At 37.9% G+C, this 24236-nt stretch overlaps 1 protein-coding gene across 1 annotated transcript; it reads right to left on the bottom strand.

Moving 5' to 3' along the window:
• Positions 1–7059: 7059 nt before the first annotated feature.
• On the bottom strand, positions 7060–23058 carry LOC118800265 (BOLA class I histocompatibility antigen, alpha chain BL3-7-like). Its single transcript, XM_036560474.1, has 7 exons — positions 22924–23058; positions 17266–17523; positions 14933–15214; positions 14485–14778; positions 9595–9693; positions 9262–9294; positions 7060–8029 (listed from the first exon to the last, which is right to left on the bottom strand). The coding sequence occupies exons 1-7, from the start codon at positions 22985–22987 to the stop codon at positions 8025–8027; spliced, it is 1035 nt and encodes a 344-aa protein (XP_036416367.1). The 5' UTR covers positions 22988–23058; the 3' UTR covers positions 7060–8024.
• Positions 23059–24236: the final 1178 nt, after the last annotated feature.

Genomic DNA, 24236 nt, shown 5'->3' with positions numbered 1-24236 from the left:
ACGCTGCTGACTGAACGTATGTAAACAGGCCGATCACAGCTGATTCCCATCTGAGCTGAAGTCCAGCCCAGATACTGACCATCTATTAAAAGTGGTCAGTTATTCTGTTCACAGTGGACAGTGCATTATGAGTAAAGCACATATAAACACATATCAACAATAGAGGACATCAGGTGTGATGTGGATGAGATCATGTGGCCCAATAATGTAGGATGTTTTAGTTTATATTGCTTAATTTATTCTGGTATAGTAAAGATATACAATTCTATTTTTCTGATGTAATGAGTTTCTTCATTCACTGTAGAGAAGTTTGTCAAATCAAACTAAAAACAGTTCATGTAGTAATAAACACTTTAACTGCTTTTATTGATTCTACTCAGTGCTCTTTATCTACAAGTCCTCACTGTATAAATTCAAAACAGAGGTTTTTCACCAATCAGGGTTTTATGAAAAACAGCTTCCCTGCAGCCACATTTAGGGAAGCAGCACAGTATTAGATGTTAGTGGTCTCAAGTGAACTCGCCAGGTGGATTCAGAACTGAAAGTAGAACTGAGCAGCGCTGTGGCTGCTGATTTTACCAAAATTCCCCATCTCACAAGAACTCAGAGCAGGTTTAATCACAATAAAGGCCATCTGCTTTGAAAAGTGTTGGAGTTTGACTGGGCAATTTTATTAACCAGAAATTCAAAAATGACCACGGACTCTGAAAGAACTATTACATATCATTTAGTTCATTACATATACTATGTTAATAGAACTTTTAAAAGCACATACAGCAATTTGTTTATTTTATTTAATTATTAGGTGAAAATGAGGGAAATGTCCCCTGCCCTCCACTCACCACCTCCTGACCAATTTTACTCCTGACTAATTTTATTTAGTATTTTATTTATTAATAATTGTGTATGAGTCTGTGTTGGAGAAGAAGTCGGTTCCCTCCAGGTCCTTCTTCTGGGATTAGCGCTTAGCCGTTAGCAATTTGGTGATGTATTTCTAGATCTGTCTTTGTGTTGTAGCACTTTAAAAACTAAACCAAAGTTACTGTGCAGTGTGTGACCTGTTACTCATGTTTGTGAACCCTTTTATTATTTGCTGTTTATTTTACAGCTGAGTAAGTGCTCTCATAATGACCACTACCTGTGCTGCTGCCTTTGAGAGAGGAAATGAAGAGAGTTCACTGCTCTTCCTCAACTCTGTGATTTGAGCAGCGCTTATCTTACGTATGCACCACGGGGGGTGGGGGGTGGTTTATAATGTACAGGACGATGATGTATAAACCTGTACACAGTTAGCGTTATCGCAAGAAATGTTAAACGATGAAAGAGTAACAAAAACAGCCTGAGTAAAAAATAAATGCTGCAAAGCACTAAAATATACTTAACAGATGAGCAATTTCAAAAAAGCATTTTTTGATAAAATTCCACTTTTCTTTTAAATTTACATGCATTTTCATCACTTTTCTTTTTGTCAGTGTTTATTTGTTAGTTCCACACTCATAAAAAACACTTTCATTATTTATTTTATTAATCATTCAAAATTTCAAGCCATTTGTATTTTCAGTGGCTCTGTTTTTAATTCACATTCATTTCTATTAAGCCTGTTTTCATCATTTAATTTTTATTCATTTCACCTCTAAATTGTCATTGTTCTGCTGTTTTTCCTAAAGTCCTCCTTCCAAGAACTCGGCTCAGTGCACATTTAAGTGAGGCCTGTCTGCTTTAGAATCAGAGTCAGGCTTTATTGGACAATTATGTTTGCACATACAAGGAACTTGTCTTTAGTTATAGAGCAGCTCACCAGACACAGTGACTGACAACAGACCTTTCACACCTGAAGATTCGTATCTGAATTCTTGCACATTTACGTCACACACACAAACAAACAACATCCACATCTATCCACACATTCATTAATAAAAAGAGTGTTCTCAGTATTCGTGTAATGTGTAGAGACAGCAGTGCAGCAAGAGGTATCATCTGTGAATAAAATAAAATTAAGATAAAATAAGAAAGTTAAATCTGTACCATAAGCAGTGCTTATGAGCAGTCACTGTTCATAAATTTAATGCAGTGAGAAAAAAATCTGGAGTTGGTTTGTTTTAACCCTCATTAGACTTTCATGGCAGTGGAGATAAAGTTGGTGTCCCACTTGAAGCCCCTGGTCATTGTTGTTCTCAGGAACATGAATCGCTCCCCTGCCATCACAGTTTTCTCCTGAGGTCCACAGTCATCGCTACACAAAGCAATATTTCTCTTTTATGAGAAACTTCACACTGAACATTTTACCTTTTTAAGCCTACGGGTGAGTTTAGCTACTTTTCTCTTCGAATCTTACAGCTAAATCAGCTAAAAACTCCATCACTGCAAACTCATCCCAACAATTTAAACATGTCTATCAGTTTCTAGCTGATCTGTTTACCATACAAACACTCTCTGATCTGAGTATGAGTAGCTCTCATACAGTGACACCACTAGGTGGCACTCTAAGATCAGATCAGGACTCTGCTGCAGTCTGTGTTTATTCAATACAAGGTAGCTTTACGGTCAGATTCTCTTCTGGTCAGTTTCATTCCTGATGTGAACTGAAATAAGACGTGAATGATGTATAAAAGTCTGAAATAGAGCTGGATATAAGTCTGGCTGAGTTGGAGGTCATTGTCAGATCCGGCCTTTTTACCATGAACAGTCATGTTTATTCAACACTGAGACACACATGTGATCTGACAGAGCAGTGATAGAAAAGCAGTGAGTTTACTTTCAGATTCCTCAGTAAAGGAAGGGCAGCTCAGAAGAACAGACAGTACTGCACTTATTTAACTTACAAGCAGTCAGATAAAATCACTGTTACAGAGACTGACTGTAGTAAAGCAATACAGGCTATAAAGGCTATATATTTAACAAAGCTTCAGTAGATCTCCCTCCAGGACTTTCCTGAATAAATGCTGTATGAAGGGATCACAGTGTTCACAGAGAGAAAAGAAGTGAAGATGTTTAAGGATCTTTTATTTCAGTCTGATTTCCCTCATTACTGCTCTCCTATTCAACTAAAACTAAGTCAGGGTCTAGATATTGATGTCTAGATATTAAGCATCATTTCACATTTGAAAGGAAGGAGATGCTCTGTATCCAGACTTCTCCTCTAATTACTGCGCTCAGCTCTTTAATGAATACTTACACTGTCAAATCATCATAGAGCACAATCAAAATTAATCACAGGTCAAGATTTAAATCACAGATTAAGGTTATAATCACTGATTTGTTAATTACTGTAGTCTAGTTCAGTGATGCTCTGTCTTCACAGTAAACACCTGTAAATTTGGTAAATTTACTGATATTAAACTGGATCCCTCCATATCAGAAGAACATGGATGAGGTGGATGATACAGAGTTTACTGTTGTCCTGGACAAAGCTTAAATCTTAAAAAATACTGTGACTGCATCTACATTGTGAAAAATGCTCTGTTTAGACTACTTATGTTAATAATACGAGCAGTGTTTTGGTAAAATGTAGTGAAATATCAGGATACTAAAATAATAATAAAAAGTGTTTACATTTTCTAGTAGTCAGAGGTGAAATAACACTATGTAGAATGTAAAAGTGTACATGACACTAGTGCTGCCCCGAACAGCAATTCAATCAATTCAATCTTTGAGCTCTCAAATACTCTCAAAATAATTTTTAAAAACAGTAATGTATATGTTGCATAATTAACTGTATGCATGGATCTCCTTTTGCACAGTGATAGAAAACACTACAGCACACAGGAAGCTCCAATTCTGATCCATTTTACTGTGACCAATCTGGACACACACATTTCGACTACTTTGAGGGCAGATTTTAATCAGTTAAACCCTTAAATTCAGGATTATAATGCTATGATGTTTTGGCTCAAAGGAGCCAAAATCTTAGAACGTATTGCCAGCAATACACTAAGTAAGACAAGCCATAACAAACGGGTCAAGCAGTGCTCAATAAAATGGAAAAATCTCACAAGACCTTATGCTTTGAAACTTTATCAGTATCAGCACAGGGTGCAAAAAACTGACCGTAAGTTTAAAACAATAACAAAGAATGCCATTTAACAAGCTAGTTTTGTGGTTTCCAGTGGCAGCTACCTTGGAAAAAAGGGCCAAGTTTTTTTACTGCTACAGTAATAATAATAATAATAATAATAATAAGTAATAACTAAAAAACAAACTGAAAAAAAGTGGCGAGTATGAAAGTGTTATAAAACTTTTTTTCCTGTAAACATGATCACATTTAATTAATATTGTGTGTGTGTGTGTGTGTGTGTTTCATGGCCAATTCCCACTGACCATTTAGGACCCCCTAGATAGCACGATGCCGCAATCACATGTGCTCAGGGTCTCCTGGTGCTCTTGGTCTCCTTGTCAAAGAGGCCTCAGTTGGATTCAAACTCACAATCTCCTGATGATGAAGTGAACCATAAATGCTGTACTGTGGCCACATGCTTCAAACAAAGACCGATTGTTCTAACAGACATGTTGCAGAGACAGAAAGCACCTGTAGTGTTTGTTTATTTGGCAAAGATAAAGGAATGGGAGACGGTGAAGGAGGCAGAATCAGAAAGCAGAGTGTGGATGACAAGATCACTTTCTCTTTCTTCCAAATCAACTCTAGGTGACAACCTCCTGAAAGAGCTAACGGTGTTTATAAAGGATAAGAGACATGGGCCTTCACTGTTCATGCATAGAGATGTGGAGCTCAGTGCTGAACTGTGACTATTAAAGCTAGGCCTTGCTTTCCTGCTGCCTTATATATTTATTTACATTTACCCACACTGTTGTCTGTATATCTGCATCAAACAAGCTCATTTGACTGAAAATTACACATTTTTAAACGTCTATATTTACATATTACCATGTACGCTGTGGTGTAAAACAGTATTTATTGCAAACCATATTATTACTACACAGTGTATAAGCACTTACCAAACTAACTGAGCTGTAAAATGCAGACATTTCACAGATTCTCAGATTCCTCAGTCAAAAGTGGTTACTCAGATTGACTTTTAATGATAAATAACACTGAAATAACTAATAGACTAGCTAAAACAATGAAATGTGTTCCTTTTAAATGCATCTTCACAACCAGACTTTAAGTGGGCTTAAAGAGTACATTTATCCTTTAGATCATATCTCCTAAAACAAGAGCTATAACCCTGTTCTGTATATCACATCTGCTTTTTGGTTGTTTCTCATACTCTTAATATTTACAGTCAAACTGATTCCACAGTGAGATATATAAACACAGTCACTCTTCTCTTTCTAACAATTGAATCCCACTGTAACAGTGTAAATAATGCAACATTACATTTTCCTTTTCTTACAGGTTGCAACAGAGTCGTTTCATCATTGAATGATTTCTATTTGGAAATCATGTAGTTACAATATAAAGCACAAATCACATGGTAATGTTTGGGCAATGTTTTTATTAATGTATTATTAGAGAAGTCTTCAAAGAAATCTACATTCAGTCATATGGGTCAAAAACATTGACAGTTTCCATCTGTTTTGCAAAAAAAGCCCCCAGTTAAAGGCATTTTAACTCATTTCTTATTCCAGTTCTGATGATGTTGAGTGATTGGAGTTGTAGTGGCATTTAACTACAACTGGAACCAACCCTCTTCTCAACTGATATATGAGGGGTACAAAGTTTATTACAGAAAACCTCTGAAATGGTTTATCTATGTGCAACACTTTACCTCCAGGTTCTAGGCCATCAAATCACATTTAGGAAACATGCTTTTCAGGCTGTAAATGTTAGGTGGGGTAGGAGGCTGGCGGTGGTAGTCAATTCAAAAACTTGTAAAGAAATAAAGGAAGGGGGATAATGTTTTATATACTAAATAAATAAAATTAAGAGTAACCAACCGCTAGACTGTCATAACTTCCAAAAAGAGGTTTCTTACGCCACCACACCCAATACAAAATATGAAAATATAAGTTTGACTCGGGGGAAACAGTTACTCGCTCCCCAACTGCTTCACACTTTCCCGGGTCCCCTTTTAAAATCTCTCTGCTGATTCGTCTGTCATGAATGCAAGGCCCGATTTGGTTGGCTAATCATTTGGTTGGGAGTTAATCAGTCACACTATACACCTAGTAACACAAATCACAGGTAAAGCACCCTGCACAGCAATCCACCACTAAATGACACTACAATACATCCAAGTCTCAAACACTTACCACAGCAAAATAGAAAAGGAAAAAACCCAACCCACTGTAAACCCCACTAACATAAACAAACCTTCCTACCTCACATCACTAACCAATTTAATTCTCATTAGCGACACTAAACAACAAACACTGAGTGTGTTTACATGCACTCAATAAGCTGATCATAATCGGATTTCTGCCGTTATCCGATTATTCAAATTGTCATGTAAACAGCACACTCTGATCTAGAAATCTGATTAAGAAATTCGTTAAAGAGGCTGGATTTTAGTTCCGTAATCAGACTTCTCAGTGCATGTAAACTCTTACTCTGCTTTCTTTTGGATTTCTCAGAGACGCAGCAAAACACTTCTAGAGCAGCGCTGAAACCAAACACGAAATAAAGGATTTAAAGATTCTTCATCTTCTGGATGATGTATGTTCATATTTTCAGATAAAGTGACACAAAGTTTTAAAGAAAAACGCAGCATGAAGTTTGAGTTTTACGTTATGTTTACGTCATGTCTTCTTCTGTGAGTTTATTGGCAGACTGTCAAGTTCAGTTAAAAAAACATTTCCATGAAACTGACCCACTGTATGAACAAATGTTTGAGTTAGCTTCCTCAGTCATGATCGTATGTTTTAATGTTTTGAATTGCTTCAGATTCAACAGCTTAAATAATGGCAACTAATCTATGCTACTTGTTGAGGTTTAACAGATCTATTTTGTTTAACTTGGTATATCTACCAAGTTAAAACATCATGAAATAACAGAAATGCACCAATCAATACTCACAGGGTCGAGACCTCAATAGAATGATAGCAGTTACGAGGAGGGTCAGCAATAAAAAATTAATTAACTTCAGGGGCAAAGGTTAGAGGTCATTTCTCACAGTGCTTTATTACATTGAATATTTCACAGGGATTTCACAAAGATTTTATACCAAATAGTTTCCATTTCTATCAAATTACAGCATTGGAGCTCAGCTTTCTTTTCAGAAGCTGCTGAAGTTCTGCTTCAGTTCGCTTTGGCTCAGTTTAAGTCTTGAGCTGCTTAAGTGCAAGTAAGCATACGCTGGTGATGTCTACATAACAGAAAATTCTTTTTTTAACAGTAGATGAACTTGCTCCAGACTGATGACAGAGACAAGTACGAGTACAAATCCTACCAGGTCCAAAATGATAAAAAAAAAAATGTCTGGAGCCCAGACTACAGTACTACAGACTAGAGTACTACAGCTGTAGGTGTAGCTACTTCACACACCAAACACTTCGCATCAAACATCGTACTTTTTTATACAGTAACAGGTCAAAGTATGTATTAAATACATAAAATGGCACAAGGCTACTGGTAGCAGCTTTTCAGCTTAATATGACGTTCTTGATGGGTATAAATCCAGAGAATCCTTACACTTATTAACATTAATTATCAAAATTCATTTTTATTGTAAATTAAATTAAATTACAACTATTATACACTTAAGCTTATATAAATTAGACCTGCACTCATCATTCAGATACAATTAGACAGAAGAACTGTAAATCTTATACTAGTGTATTTTATAATTTCAAACTTTGGAGATCAGTAGAGAACACTAACAAACCTCCATTCACATTAATCACAGATACGACTCACTCACACACATGAATGTGAACCTGAACAACAAAATCTGAACTAAGCAGCAAGGCTTGTAATGTGAATTTAACCAGAATTTCACTCACAAAATATAACAGGAATAATTTTGATCAAACTTCACTTGAAAGATATGTGTGTAAACGAAGCATGCTTTTATGGATCTCTTCACGTTTCCCAACATTCTTCTTTCAATGTCTTCCTCCCTTGGCCGTTAATCTAGAAGGAGAAATATAAACACATCACAACTGTTACTAATTGAGATTTAGTATCAGGTTAAAGTTATGTAGGCAGAGCTTTGTGGATATGCAGGATAGAAGCTGAATTAGAGACAATATAATACTTACTGTGATAAACAGTACGCGTTTATGAGTACATTGCAGATATTGTCAGTATTTAAAGAACACTGACCAGCTGCACGCTTCATTACAAAGAGAGCTTGATTAGTCCTGATTAATTGGATTTAGTGCAGCGCAGTATGTGAAATATTATGTACTGACTGGCAGTTTTTAAACACGACACTATGAGTGTATTGTGTCTGGGTGTCAAAGTACCAATGATGCATATTGTGCATTGTGAAAACATAGTATTTATTATATTTTTCCCATATTGCCTAAACTGAAAATCTAACAGCTTCATTTATAATGGTTTTGTGCACATGGATTTGATCTTAAGACAGACAGAAATAATCTACAAAACGGGATTTTGACGTGAAAAGTGCAAATCGATGAGGCAAATCAATTACTGAGGGGGCACTTCATCCATCCACAAGATTTACTTCATAAATAATCCATCTTACAACTTTAAAAACACAACAGGTAATCACTCGAAAATTAATTAGACAACATGATAAATGATTGTCACTAGTGGTTGATTCTGTAAGCTATATTTAAGTGCACTTACATTACTGTAATCTTTGCTCTATTTTTTTAATGATTAAGTAAAATAAGCCACTTTTGTAAGCCTGTTAAATTAGTGAGTTCCAAGTCTGTAGAACAGATCTGCTGTGCTATAATCTTTTCTTTCTCTCTGGAATCATTTATACGTAAACAAGTTAAACGATGGGCAGAGTTGAAAATTCTATGACCATTTGTGATTTATAAACTCAATTTGGACTTGAGTTGAATGGGGGCCAGAGATGTGCAGTATCTGTTCAATGTACTCTTGATGTCTGACTAGCCAAGACCTGTAAAGTTGTTTTTTTGTGCTGCTACTTTTGTATTTTTGTTTTTTTTGTATTTTTTTACAGCCATTCATCAGAGTAACAATATTTTTACTGAAGGATGAGTTTTGGCTCCTCTAACTACCTCAATGTATGAGTTTCCCTCAGAGGCAGTAAAATAAAACATTTTAAACACATAATATATTTTGGTAAAATGGAATAAAACAATACAAATACATAATTTATTCATTTTGTTATTACAACTTAAATATTATAAAGGCTTACTTACGTGCATTGGGGTTTCCAGGAACAGGGATGAAGCCTGAAAGACAGAAAATGAATATAGAATTATTGTGAGAAGTATGTATAGAACATGGTCTACTTCATACAAATTTTCTTAAAAATAATTATGAAAACTGAGAAAAACTAGTATTGAGAGTCAAACTGGGTTAGCATCACAGAATCTTTAATATTACTAATCCAATCTACTTTTAAACTTCTTAACTTTGTTGTAAATGTGGTATGATGTAGCATAAAATTTACTATCAAGAATGCAAGTTCAAAATCAAAATCAAATTTTTGCACTTCCACAAACTAAATATTTGTCTCCTTCCTCTCTTACCAGGCTTCTTCTTCCAAATGAAAACTCCCACAAAGACAATGATGACAAACAGGAGAACAACCATGACCGCACTAATGATGATACCAACTGACCCTCCACCTGAAACACCACAGTTACATCATTGTACATTTATATTAGTTGCACACAGTGACTTGTACATGGATTTTGTACTTTTATTACACTCTTCTATAATCCAAGAATAGTTCAGCCAGTTTGCATTAAAGTCCCTGTAGTTACTGAATAATAAGCACTTTGTATGTGATAAACCTGAGATTTAATGGGTTAATGAGTAAAATAATGAAATTCTCCATGTGATCATTAATATATAGTTGTGTGCAAATGATTAGGCACTCCAGGCACACGTACATATTCTGGTGACTTTTGTAGTGAAAATAACCACTACAGCAAACTATTTATAAAAGCAAATATTTCAGCAATATTAATCACTTTACTTTATATGTGATTATCTTAAATGAAACAGTGAAAAAGTTGGGTACCCTACTACAAGTTTTCTAAAATCTTAAAGGGTCCATGTTTCTATAGAAACATGGCCATTTTCAGCCATTTTCAGCCTCTCTTTATTCCTTAGAATTAAACAGCATGTTTTTGTGGCGACAGTAATTGAAATGCTAATAAAAACAGACATTAGTGGTTAGTAAATTTTGTTGACCTGTAAAAACACATTATTTGATGTTGTCTTATTAACTTCATTGTTTATGTAAACATGTGCTTGTTCCAAATTTAATGCCTGCAACATGTACCAAAAAAGCTGGGACAGGGCCATGTTTACCACTGTATTTATCACTTTTCTTTTCAGCAAAACTTTGGGGCCTGAAGACACAAACTGATCCCGTTTTGAAAGATGCTGACCTTTGAACTTTATGCTGGTAACAATCTGGATGGTTCTTTACTTCTTTGGCCTGAAGAACACAATGTCCATTATTTCCATAAACAATCTCAAGAGTTGACTCATCGGGTGACAATACATGTTTCTACTGTGCATCAGTCCATTTCAGATGAGCTCGAGCTCAGAGAAGTCGGACGTGTTTCAGGACACTGCTGACATATGACTGAAACTGTGAATAATACAGTCTCAACTTGTGGATTCAGTGACGGAAGATGTTTATAGATAGGTGTTAGAACAGTTTGTGTTCCTGACCATAGAACAGTATTCCTGACCATATGTGGTGATATCCAGCACAGAAACATGCTGGTTTTGGTCATGACCATTCAGCTGTGGTTTTCACCCTTTTCCTTCATGCACAGATACACTATATTGCCAAAAGTACAAGGTGCCTTTATGGTCAGATTCTTTTCTGGTCAGTTTCATTCCTGATATTAACTGAAATAAGACATGCATGATGTATAAACGTCTGAAATAAAGCTGGATATACACTATATTTCCAAAAGTATTCACTCACCCATCCAAATCATTGAATTCAGGTGTTCCAATCACTTCCATGGCCACAGGTGTATAAAACCAAGCACCTAGGCCTGCAGACTGCTTCTACAGACATTAGTGAAAGAATGGGTCACTCTCAGGAGCTCAGTGAATTCCAGCGTGGTACTGTGATCGGATGCCACCTGTGCAACAAGTCCAGTCGTGAAATTTCCTCACTACTAAATATTCCACAGTCAACTGTCAGTGGTATTATAACAAAGTGGAAGCGATTGGGAACGACAGCAACTCAGCCACGAAGTGGTCGGCCACGTAAAATGACAGAGCAGGGTCAGCAGATGCTGAGGCGCATAGTGAGGTCACCAACTTTCTGCAGAGTCAATCACTACAGACCTCCAAACTTCATGTGGCCTTCAGATTAGCTCAAGAACAGCGTAGAGAGCTTCATGGAATGGGTTTCCATGGCCGAACAGCTGCATGTGTCGAATGCAGTGGTGTAAAGTGCCGCCACTGGACTCTAGAGCAGTGGAGACGTTCTCTGGAGTGACCAATCACGCTTCTCCACCAGAAGAACGGTACTTGTCTGACTGCATTGTGCCGAGTGTAAAGTTTGGTGGAGGGGGGATTATGGTGTGGGGTTGTTTTCAGGAGTTGGGCTCGGCCCCTTAGTTCCAGTGAAAGGAACTCTTAATGCTTCAGCGCCAAGAGATTTTGGACAATTTCATGCTCCCAACTTTGTGGGAACAGTTTGGGGAGTTTGGCCCCTTCCTGTTTCAACATGACTGCGCACCAGTGCACAAAGCAAGGTCCATAAAAATGGATGAGTGAGTTTGGTGTGGAAGAACTTGACTGGCCTGCACAGAGTCCTGACCTCAACCCGACAGAAAACCTTTGGGATGAATTAGAGCAGAGACTGTGAGCCAGGCCTTCTCATCCAACATCAGTGTCTGACCTCACAAATGTGCTTCTGGAAGAATGGGCAGAAATTCCCATAAACACTCCTAAACCTTGTGGAAAGCCTTCCCAGAAGAGTTGAAGCTGTTATAGCTGCAAATGGTGGGCCGACATCATATTAAACCCTATGGATTAAGAATGGGATGTCACTCAAGTTCATATGCGTGTGAAGGCAGACGACCGAATACTTTTGGCAATGTGTATTTTTCCAGATTCCCTGTATCTTTTGATATTGTTATGCACTGTAGAGGGTGAGCCCCAATCCACTGTTGCTTATAATGCACAAGGCTTTTCTGACGCTTCTATTATGGTCAAGCATGATTGCATTACCTGTTTAAAATGTTTTCTGATCATTTCACAATGTTCCTAGTCTTAAATTGCAAGCTTTTCTCAGTTACTAGTGGTTTGAATGGTTTGTTGTAAAGACCACTTCACTGTGCAAAATGTAAATAAAAACAAAATGCAATGATGTGCAACTCATTTAAACCCTATATTTCATTGAAAATAGTACAAAGACAACATATCAAATATTGAACGTGAAAAATTTTATTGTTTTATTTTTTTTTTAAATATATCGCCCTTTTGAATTTGATGCCAACAATCTGTTCCAAAAAAGTTCCAAAAAAGGGATGGGGCAACAAGAGGCTGGTAAAGTTATGTAAGGGTAAACAAAACACCTGGTTGATTCGCAACAGGTCAGTAACATGATTGGGTATAAAAAAGCATCACAAAGAGTCTTTCAGAAGTAAAGATGAGGAGGGTTCACCAATCTGTGAAAGACTGCACGATCACTTGCAACAATTCAAGAATAACGTTTCTCAACATAAAATAGCAAAGAACTGTTGCTTTTCATCATCTACAGTACATAATATCATTATAAGATTCAGAGAATCTGGAGAAATCTCTGTATATAAGGGACAAGGCCAAAAACCAGTATTTGCTGGCTGTGATCTTCGGGCCCTCAGGCAGCACTGCATTAAAAAGAGACATGATTCTGTAGTGGAAATCACTGCATGGGCTCAGAAACACTTCTGAAAACCACTGTCTGTGAAAACAGTTTGTTGCTGCATCCACAAATTTCTTCTACGTACAAAGAAGAAACTGTACATAAACAGGATCCAGAAACACTGCCACCTTCTCTGGGCCTGAGCTCATTTAAAATGGACTGAGGGGAAGTGGAAAAGTGTCCTGTGGTCTGACGGATCAACATTTAAAATTCTTTTTGGAAATCATGGACACTGTGTCCTCCGGGCAAAGACCACTCAGCTTGTCATCAGAGTACAGTTCAAAAGCCAGTATTCATGATGGTATAGGGGTGAATTAGTACACACGGCATGGGTGACGTGCACATCTCCGAAGGCACCATTAATGCTGAATGATATATACATGTTTTGGCAACATAGACTGCCATACAGATGACATCTTTTTCAGGGAAAACCTTGATTATTTCAGTAAGATAATGTAAAACCACATTCTGCATGTACTACAACAGCATTGCTCTGTATTAAAAGAGTCCAGGGGCTAAACTGACCTGCCTGCAGTCCAGACCTCTCACCACTAAAAAAATTTGAAGGGTTATGAAATGAAAAATACAAGAACTGTTGAGCAGCGGAAATCCTATATCAAACAAGAATGAGAAAACATTTTGCTTTCAAAACTACAGCAGTGTCTCCTCAGTTTCCAAATACAGAGTGTTGTTAAACGATGAGGTGATGAAACACAGTGGTAAACATGCCAGCTTTTTTGGAATGCGTTGTTGGCATTAAATTTAAAATGGGCATATATTTTTCAAAAAACAATAAAATTTCTCAGTTTCAACATTTGATATGTTGTCTTTGTAGCATTTTCCTTTAAAATTATGATTTACATGATTTGCATATCATTGCATCCTATTTTTATTGACATTCTGCACAGCGCCCAACTTTTTTGGAAATGCGGTTATACAAGCATTTAACGTATTGTCTGTTTACTCTTCACCAGAAGCTCTGTCTATAAGTCACTCAAAGCATCAAAGGGTGCAGAAATAAGATGGATAGATTTTATGCTGAAACATAGATTTTTTAAATCTATTCATGGTGTAGCGGTACATGCTGTTGCTAGTACATGTTTGCTCAGATTTTCCATTATTTCACCATCATTAAAATTACATATAAGCTCAGAAGACTTGTGTAGGTTCACTGGTGGTTTTGTATAGTAAATAAAATGTCTGTATTTGTGTTGTAGTCATGGTGACCCCTGGTTCCTATCACCACCACTGTAAAGACATCAGAACCATTTCACACCAAACCACTCTGAATGACTCTGTTTACATCTCAAACACCGAAATATGCAGACATTTTGAAAAAATGATGAATTACATTTTTTTAAATGTAAAGTGCGTTAAAATTTAAGTTACTTGTTCTTTTTTGCTCTGAGTCAATGTTTGTAATGTCATAATTTGACTTGTAACCAGTTGGTTTGTCTGGGTTTTTTACAAATGAGATGTCAAGAGGTTTGTACACATTCAGGGCAGTCAACTTGCTCCAGAGTTCTCCTACCTGGCAGGACTCTACGTTCAGTCACTGGTAGCACCATCTCCTTTCCCAGGCTGCTGTGCTGAATGATGCAGGTGTAGTTGTGTTTGTTCAGCTCCTCAGGTGAGACAGTCAGAACGCTCCTCTTCTGGAAGGTTCCATCCTGGTTGGGTAGCGTCTCTCTGAGCTCCACGTCCTCATGCAGATCCTCTCCATTCTTCTGCCAGGAGATCATCACTGCTTTGGGGAAGAAACCTGTAGCAAGACACACCACTGGAGAAGAAGAGTCCTTCTGGAACAGAGACACCTCAGGAGGGACTGGAGAGAGAGAGAGAGAGAGAGAGAGAGAGAGAGAGAGATAGAGAGAGAGAGAGAGAGAGAGAGAGAGAGAGAGATTTTTGTTGTGTTATATTACTTTTCTGCATGTAACTTTTTAAAAACTCAGCTACCATAACAGATCAGATCACTGTACCTTTCCTCTCCAGAAAGGATCTGCCATGACCCACAAAATCCTGCAACCAATCAATACATTCAGTCTCCAGGTAGTGTTTAACATACGGAGCCATACTAGCAGTACTCCATGTATCCCACGAGTGTTTGGTAATAACAGCTTTAGCGTTAGCTGCAGTGAAGGTGACAGTGTTCAGATCAAAGCTGAGCCAGTCTTCACCATCATAACCAAACTGAAAGTATCCTGTCTTGGTTCCGTCATCATGCAGCTCACAGCCGTACATCCTCTGCACTGTCTGAACACCTACAGACACACACACACACACACACACACACACACACACACACACAGTACTTTAAACACTGAATTAGTACACCACAGCATTCACTAACACTCTTCTCCACACTCCTTTAACTCAATCACCAGCACAGTTATAAACCTATTACATTTTTTAGTCTAAGGCCCCTATTTGTCTATAGAAAGTGCCTCTTTGCCCCTACTTCCTCCCCTCTTTGTGCTCCACCCCCCGCTCATTAATTTCACTTAAAGAATCATTTCTTAGCATCAGAATACTGTCCAGCTACTGCTGCCCTGGCATGGCCCTGTTCTTGTATGGCAGTGTTCTTGGAACTTTATACTGACATTTATCAGAGTGGGTGATATGAAGCATCTATACTGCCCCCGGTGTTGTGGAGAGGCAATCTCCCTCTCCTTATTTGATAGTGAAATTAAAGCCTCTAGCTGTGTTTTCAGTGTCTCTTGATTTAAAAAATTGATTTGGATTCGGTGTAGTCGATAACTGACACAGCTGTTGTCCTAACAAGTTTAGACAGTAACAGTTATCTGTTCAAGTAATACATAACTAGAGCTGGGCAATATGGCAAGTATATAATATCACTACACTTCAGGAAACATGATGCAGTATGTATTTTTCTTTGATAGCAGTGCCACCTTAAAAATTACAACAAGTTTTTCCAACATTTCACCTACTATACTGCACTCATTCTAATGAAACAGGGCTAATTATGCTCTCCAAATCACACAGTCGATCAGTGTTATTTAAGTACTGATGATATCCACAACATGATAAAGGCACATTGTGTTGTAATTTATCACAGTGTAAACATTGGGCCTTATTCACCAACTGTTCTAACGAAGAAATTTCCTCTTAACCCCTTAAAATCCCAAGCTTTTTATTTAGTAAACACAGGGATTAAAATTCAAACTGGCTGAGCTATTTTTAGGTTATAGAAGTGTGCAATAAACTTGTGGACCCTGGCCATTTAAGGGGTTAAACTCACACAGTTTTTACGAAGATTCTTCATTTACCAATGACCAGTGTTTTTTATTTGGGATTTGGTCTAGAAGAACAGAATTTACACACACTCAAGAGCCCAAAGATGAGAACAATTCTGTGGTTTAAAAACAACTGTCATAAGATCTTTCTCAAGAACTAATTTAAGAAAAAAACTTAGAAACTTAGGAAGACATTAGTGAATGAAGCCCACTGTCATACTGAACAGCTCTACACAACAGCTAATAAAAATATTACTACAGGCGCTACCTGTTTGTTTGTCTAAACACTTTGAAAACAGCAACTAAACGATAAGATGAGATGAGATGAGAAGAGATAAGATAAGAGATAAGATAATCCTTTTTTTTAGTCCCACAATGGGGAAATTCTCAGTGTTACAGCAGCAAAGGGACAGCAAGACACTCAAGAAAAGAAATAACAAGAAGAGAGCTAACAAGCAATTAATTAACTTTGATAATTACTTAACAAGGTTTTTTACAGTTTGTTACTTGTTACTGTATAGACAATATGTATAATACAAAAAGAAAAAAATAAGATAAAAATAAACTCTTTCCTTCACAAAAATTAACAATATAAAAAATTCTAAATAAATAAAAGCTAAGATATTTACACTGTAAGGATATTTTGCCCAAAATTCACATGGAGTTTTGCACATGAGGTACTGGTTTATATTACACATGGGATGGTGAGGAGTCAACAATATAAACATTATAAACAGAAAGCATAAAATCTTTACACTATAGAGATGTTTTACAGTATTCCACATGGAGTGATGATTATATTGCACACAAGAAATGGTGATAAATTCACTGTAGGTTCTGTAGGTGTGTGAGGTCTACTGGGGATGGTGGAGGTTCTACTGGGAGCAGTGCTGGTTGTACAGTCTAACAGCAGCAGGACGGAAGGACCTGTGAAAGCGCTCCTTCACACACTCGGGGTGAAGCAGCCTGTCACTGAAGGAGCTGCCCAGTGCTACCAGAGTATCATGCATGGGGTGGGAGCTGTTCTCCAGCTCTACATATAGTACATATATACTCACCTTCAGTCTGATTTAAGCGCTCCATCAGATTACCAATGTAGGCTTTGAAGTCCTCCTGAGCCCTCACTACATTATTTGTCTCTCTGCTCCAGAAATCTTCACCCTTATTCTTCTCCATCCAGTCTGTCTTTGGGATCATCTTCCTGATGTTACTGTCATAGTACTCAGTCTGCACTTCATCCACCAGACCAACAACAGTGAACTCTGGGAAATTTATTCCTGTGACTCCAGTGTAGAAGTAGCGCAGAGAGTGGGAAGCTGAAAAAGATGAAAAGAATAACCACTGAAATCAATAAACAGGAATGAGTCGTAACATTTTTGCGGTGACCTTTCTGTGCATGTTCTAGTCATCATCTCCACACCAAGTTAACCTACCAGTTCTTCTTAAAACAGACTTAATTGGCTTATATTACACAAACTTTTTATTCCTGTAATAAGTGGGATTTCTCGATTCTTCTGGATAGAAGGGCTACAACAAATATTCAAAACATTACAAAACGGAAAAGCCATTTGAATAACCAAAATTTTTGCCAGATATTTGTTGTTCTGAAAGTTCGATTGATTGTTAACAGTTTGGCATGTTTGCTTAAAATCAGGTTGTTCTCAATCATATGAGGGTGGAGAAGAAAACACAGGTCTTATTTCATTTGCTCATGGTTTACTCATTATTTATTTCATTATTGGTTGGCACACTATTCTCAACTCAGCAGGAAAACACCAACAATTCCACTCATACCAGTGCAAGACTGTCTAACATGTCACCAGCTTACTGGAGTCGGTGCTGTCTGATCAGTGGTGGTCCTATGGTGGTCCCTTTCCACTGTCGAAGGATGGATATCAGTAATTTTTTACTCATAAAGTGTACCTACACAGCAGGCTTATCAAATAAAATGGCCAGTGAAAGCAGGCACAAGGTAGGCACCTTTAATAAACTCAGTGTAGAAAAGACATTAAATCTAAAATCACTTGCTGCACCATTCATTGTTGATTTTACTGTTGCAAAATGCTAATGAAATTGGCATAGGGAAAAATTAAGGTAGGTATTGCACTAATTCCAAAATCCAAAGGTTGTGCATCATTGCTACCTCCTAACTGCACCATTCAGCGTTGTCTGTGATTTAAATGCCATTGCAATTACAATTGAAAAAAAAGAAAGAACAAAAAATAGATATTGCATTAAAATCAAAAAGTCTGTGTATCATTATAATCTGAAGTCTGTGTATCATTGCTGCCACCTAGCTGCAATATTCACCATCTATTTTAATGTTATATGTAATTTGGTTAAAATGCTATTGAAATTTTAAAATTTAAAAATTGCAAAGTAAAATAGTAAAAAAAAAGTGCAATATACACTGACATGTCAAAAGTCATGGGACAGGAACTAGTATTGTGTAGGACCCCCTCTAGCCTGGTGAAGTGAAGTAATTCAACGTGGCATTGATTCCACAAGTGGACAGAAGACGTCTGGAGGGATGTTGAGCCATGCTGTCTGGATAGCCACCCACAGCACTGTGGTGTTTGTAGGTGCAGGATCTCTGGTGTGAATGGACCTCTCACCACATCCAGTTACCCCTTGTGTGGTGTTGGTGTGTTTGTTACTGAGTGGTCTGGTGGACCCACCGCATTATTGTTTTATCAATGCAGCTGTAACAATTCATGTAAAAATACCAGATGTTTAAAATATCACAAATGTCCACCTTTAGCAGCTATAGCCAGTCAGCAGCCTGTCCATGTTGTCCACCCTCACACACACACACAAACACACACACACACACACACACACACATACACAAACACTTACAAACACAGACACACACACTAACAGCAGGCCATGTAGGAGGAGAACAGAGTGAAGGACACAGCACCTCCACACTTTTACTCCCTGCAGGTTCACCCAACACCATGTAATATAAATATGCAAGGGGTGAACAGAGTGAAGGCACTGAAAATGGGTTATTGTATATGTTCTTCACAGAAAATGATCAAAGGCCAAGGAATCTGAGGTTGAAATAATAATAATAAATCATCGAAAAAAGGTCCCCCAGACTCCAACACCACACAAGGGTAAATGCTCGATTGGGGTGAATGTGCAGGACTAAACAAGAACTGTGAACCTTTTCACAAATCAGCCTGGGCAGTTTGAACCTGGTTTTATTCATCTGAGAGCTCAACTTTTGAAGTTATAAGCTTTAGAAAATAAAACGCTGATGTGTAATATTGGTGGATTTTGGTGTGGAAAATAATGTCATCTGAATTCACAAATCAGGACTAACAAAATGCACCAGTGTTTGCAGATATACGTCACTGCATTCTGGATTTATAGCCGATAGAAATCCAAAATGCTAACCGCAAGCCAACTTTACTGTGGTAAAGGACCAGGCTACGCGACCACTGCTACCCAGTCTGCTGCTAGCTAATGTTCACTTGCTCTTATTCTCAAGGAGACCTGGCTCTCGGGCAGCATGCCAGACTCAATGATCCAGCTCCAAATGCACTCTGTCCCTCACACAACAGCTTCAGGAAAGAACAGATGCAGCGGTTTCTGCGTCTACGTGAACAACAAGACATTATCAACAAAAAAGAGAATGCACACCCAGATGCTGTGTTCATCATAGCTAGCAATTTCAATCACTGCAGCTTATGAACTGTACTTCAGGAGTGTGAAGTCCAGGACAACAAGACTGACAAACAGTTGCGGTCTACAAGCCATCAAGCTGGTGAATGACTCTTTCTAACTGATTAAACACTGGCTACCACACACACATTATTTAATTGAATGCTACTGAACTCCACACACATTCATACATTTGTTGCTGCCCTCTGTCACTTTATGACCGCTGCTCTCTGTTCTTTGCACAATACTGCACATGTAATTTTTGACTACTAAGTTTACTTATTTTTCTCTACCTCTTTATTTTTGAGCTTTTGGGACCGGGAGGATTAGCAAAGTAAGAATTGCATTGCACAGTGTAACTGCCTATTTTACTGTGCATATGGCAATAAAACTCTTGGATCCTGAATCTTGAAATAAATGAAATTGATAAAGTATGGCCAACCATGAACAGAATGGAAAACAAAGTCTAATTTCTAGTTGGTGCTTTGTATTCTCATAAATATCACTATTAACACAATCAAGTTCAAACATGAGCTTTTCCACCAATATGGAAACCCTGCAAGTCTGCTCAGATTTAAAAACGCTTTTCAGGATCACAAGTCACTAGGAACTGAACTCTCTAGTTTGATTTCAGAACTGAAAGCACCTTCACTGAAAGCTCTTGTGCTTTCACTATTTTATTGCCAAGTATTAGTGCTGCTGGAAGGACATCATTAACTGGCTAGGAATCAATAAAATGCTTTAAATTCCCTTTTAATGTAACCCACATTCTTGGGCACTCCATTAACAGATCATTGTCCTATTTCTTTATTTTTGAAACTAGTAACCCAGCCACCATTGAAAAGAGACTAGTGGAAATTAAACTCAGAGCTTTTGAAAAGATTAGGAGTACTGCAGAGAAAAAAGACACTCATTATCTAAAGTAAGGAGGACATTAACTGAATTAACTAAAGGAATAAATGGAAGTTTTCAACAGAGTTTAGTAAAAGACCAAATGAAGTTACTGACAAAGTTAATTCAAGAAATAAATGATTGCATTAACAAAGAAGTGATGACAGAGAAAGATCTAAAGCTAAACAGATGGGAAAAAGTCAAGTAAATACAACCCCTTTTCCAAAATACTTGTGACACTGTGCAAAATATAAATAAAAACATAATGGTACAAAGACAACATATCAAATGTTGAAACTGAGAATTTTTATTGCTTTTTGAAAAATATATCCCCCTTTTGAATTTGATGAACAACATGTTCCAAAAAATTGGGATGGGGCAGCAAAAGGCTGGTAAAGTTGTGTAATGCTAAAAAACACCTGGTGGTTAATTGGCAGCAGGTCAGTAACATGACTGGGTATAAAAGAGCATCTCAGAGAGGCGGAGTCTTTCAGAAAGATGAGGAGGGGTTCACCACTCTGTGAAAGACTGCACCATCAAATAGTGCAACAATTCAAGAATAACGCTTCTCAACATAAAATAGCAAAGAACTTTTGCTTTTCATCATCTACAGTACATAATAACACTAAAAGATTCAGAGAATCTGGAGAAATCTCTGTATGCAAGGGACAAAGCCAAAAGCCAGTATTTGCTGGTGTGATCTTTGGGCCCTCAGGCAGCACTGCATTAAAAACAGACATGGTTCTGTAGATTCACTGCATGAGCTCAGAAACACTTCTGAAAACCACTGTCTGTGAAAACTATTTGTTGCTGCATCCACAAATGCAAGTTAAAACTCTAAAATGCAAAGAAGAAACCAAATATAAACAGGATCCATAAACACTGCCACCTTCTCTGGGCCTGAGCTCATTTAAAATGGACTGAGGCGAAATGGAAAAGTGTTCTGGGGTCCGATGAATCAACATTTGCAATTCTTTTTGGGAATCATGGACACTGTGTCCTCCAGGCTAAAGACCACTCAGCTTGTTATCAGTGTACAGTTCAAAAGCCAATATTCATGATGGTATAGGGGGCATTAGTGCACATGGCATGGGTGACGTGCAAATCTGTGAAAGCACCATTAATGTCAAATGACATATGCAGTTTTTGGAGCAAAATATGCTGCCATACAGACGACGTCTTTTTCAGGGAAGGCCTTGATTATTTCAGCAAGATAATGTCAAACCACATTCTGCATTTATTACAGCAGCACTGCTCTGTATTAGAAGAGTCTGGGCGCTGAACTGTTAAACTGTAAACTGCACCAACTGTTGATCAGCTGAAATCCTATATCAAACAAGAATAGGAAAACATTTCACTTTCAGAACTACAGCAGTGACTCCTCAGTTCCCAAACGCTTACAGAGTGTTGGTAAAAGAAGAGGTGATGAAACACAGTGGTAAACAGGCCCCCATCCCAACTTTTTTGGAATGTGTTGTTGGCGAGGGAGTTGGAGCACACTGGTTGAAAACCCCTGACACCCACTGTACACTGTATTACAGATCAACTGGTCCCGGTAAAAGTAGTTTTCTACACATGCGTGACAGATTGGTCACGGAATGCAGATCAGGTAGCGACAGAGGTCCTTACCAAAGGGTCTAGTGAGGGCACATAGAGGGTGCTAGTGAACACCCCTTTGAGCAGTAAAATGAGAACTGCAAGTGCAACTGTGAACTGCTTTTGTCAATTAATGCTATTCCTCTTGTCATGACTCAGTTAATCAAATGTGAATTAGTCTGCGCGTCTGTAGTATCAAGGTTGATCAGTCTGTTCATTACTGGCTGCACTTTCAGAGAAAAAAGATGTAATAATAAGGTTATGAGGTCATTTTCATCCCCACTCAAAAGGAGATACTTGGCAGCAGAGAAAAGAACTAAAATTTGAACAAGATATATTTGTTTTGCTCTGTTACCTAAAGCTAAGGAAGTACACTTTGAAATGATCCGTGCAATGAATTCTTAAAATAATAAATGAATGCAGATTTGAATACTTGCATTCTCAGTGGAAATAGATTTAATAGAGTATCAATTGTAGTCATACAAGCTAGTTAAAGCTAGCTAATAAACAGCCGCTCACACAGATCATACTGAATATCAGACTGAGATCAGACTCACCTGCTGACGTTAGATGAGCGGTAACTGAGAGGAGAAGCAGGTATTTCAGTACACCGTGCTCCATTTTCAGCACAGCAGCATGATTTACTTTTCCGTTACCTTAGTGCTGCCTTCACTGAGAGCTCAGCAGCAGCCGAAGCAGTGGGCATGTTGCCCATTTCATTCAAAAGCAGCTTCCGTCCAGTCATAGGTAAGGAAGCAGTGCATCGTCATGTGTTGCTAGGATCAAATGAATTCTCCAGGTTGATTTCAAAACTGAAAGTAAAATAGAACGTTACCCATCACGTGACTCTCCGCTGCCACTGACTACATGCCCTCACAGTGTCTCTGACTGACTGTCTGACTCTGAGCTCTTTAGTATTTCACTGAGCTCCTTCACTGGGAAGGTGGGAAAACCACTAATAGGTCAGTTTTGCTGTGCAGTATGGAGCCCATGAAAGGACATGATGTATTTTTTAATGGATGACTATTATAAACCAAACCTGTCTTCCAGAGGAGAAGAGTTAGCTTATTTTTTTTATCTTGTGATAATTATCTGTAGATAAATATCCCAAGACATAATTGGCATAATTATCTTAAGAGTATACATCTGGAGATAATAATCCTGTCGAAAACATTTCAGGATAATATAGATATATAGAGGAAAGTGTTCCCCACTCCGCCTTGTAGGTGGTATAAACCAATACAGCTTTCGGGCAGCATTCCATTTACTTATCTCCCAAAGCCCACTGTCCATTTTCAGGGCATGCTGGACGCTGTGGCTCCGTGATTGGAGCTGTTCTGACAGAAGCTGACCGCTTTATTTTCAACTTGGTCTGAAATACAACGATGCTCTCTCGGTGCTCCCCAACATACATTGTTAAATTATATCAGCGTGACTTAAGGTTCTGAAGGTGTTTGCAGAACCATGAACTTGCCAGTTTAAACCAGAACACACTTCAAAACACCAGAGGCTGGGAAGAAGTGAATAACACTCCCCGAACAGCACTGCTGCCATCTAGAGTCCAGAGTGGGTACAACACCCTCATATAGACACATTCATAAATAAGAAGTGAATAAAACAGTGAATTAAATAAAATAAAATGAGAAATTTAAATCTATCGAGTACCATAAGCAGTGCTTCTGAACAGTCATTGTTCATAAATGTAATGGAGTGAGAAAAAAAAAAGTTGGTTTGTTTTAACCCTCATTAGACTTTGTTGGCAGTGGAGATAAAGCTGTCCTACTTGAAGCCTCTGGTCATTGCTCCTCCCAGGAACATGAATTGCTCTCCTGCCATCACAGTCTTCAAGTCCAACATCATCTCCACTGAT

This window comes from Colossoma macropomum, unplaced genomic scaffold (genome assembly GCF_904425465.1).
Source record: "Colossoma macropomum unplaced genomic scaffold, Colossoma_macropomum, whole genome shotgun sequence".
Lineage (NCBI taxonomy): Eukaryota > Metazoa > Chordata > Actinopteri > Characiformes > Serrasalmidae > Colossoma > Colossoma macropomum.
The sequence above is the reverse complement of the archived record's forward strand: the minus strand, read 5'-3'. Positions and strand labels throughout refer to the sequence as shown.

Excerpts from the sequence above, each read along its gene's own strand:
- LOC118800265 (XM_036560474.1), bottom strand. The coding sequence starts at position 22,987 with ATGGAGCACGGTGTACTGAAATACCTGCTTCTCCTCTCAGTTACCGCT. Across the intron at positions 14,779-14,932 it reads ATCCTTTCTGGAGAGGAAAG|TCCCTCCTGAGGTGTCTCTG; the intron begins GTACAGTGATCT and ends CTCTCTCTCCAG. Across the intron at positions 9,694-14,484 it reads TGAACGTAGAGTCCTGCCAG|GTGGAGGGTCAGTTGGTATC; the intron begins GTAGGAGAACTC and ends GTGGTGTTTCAG.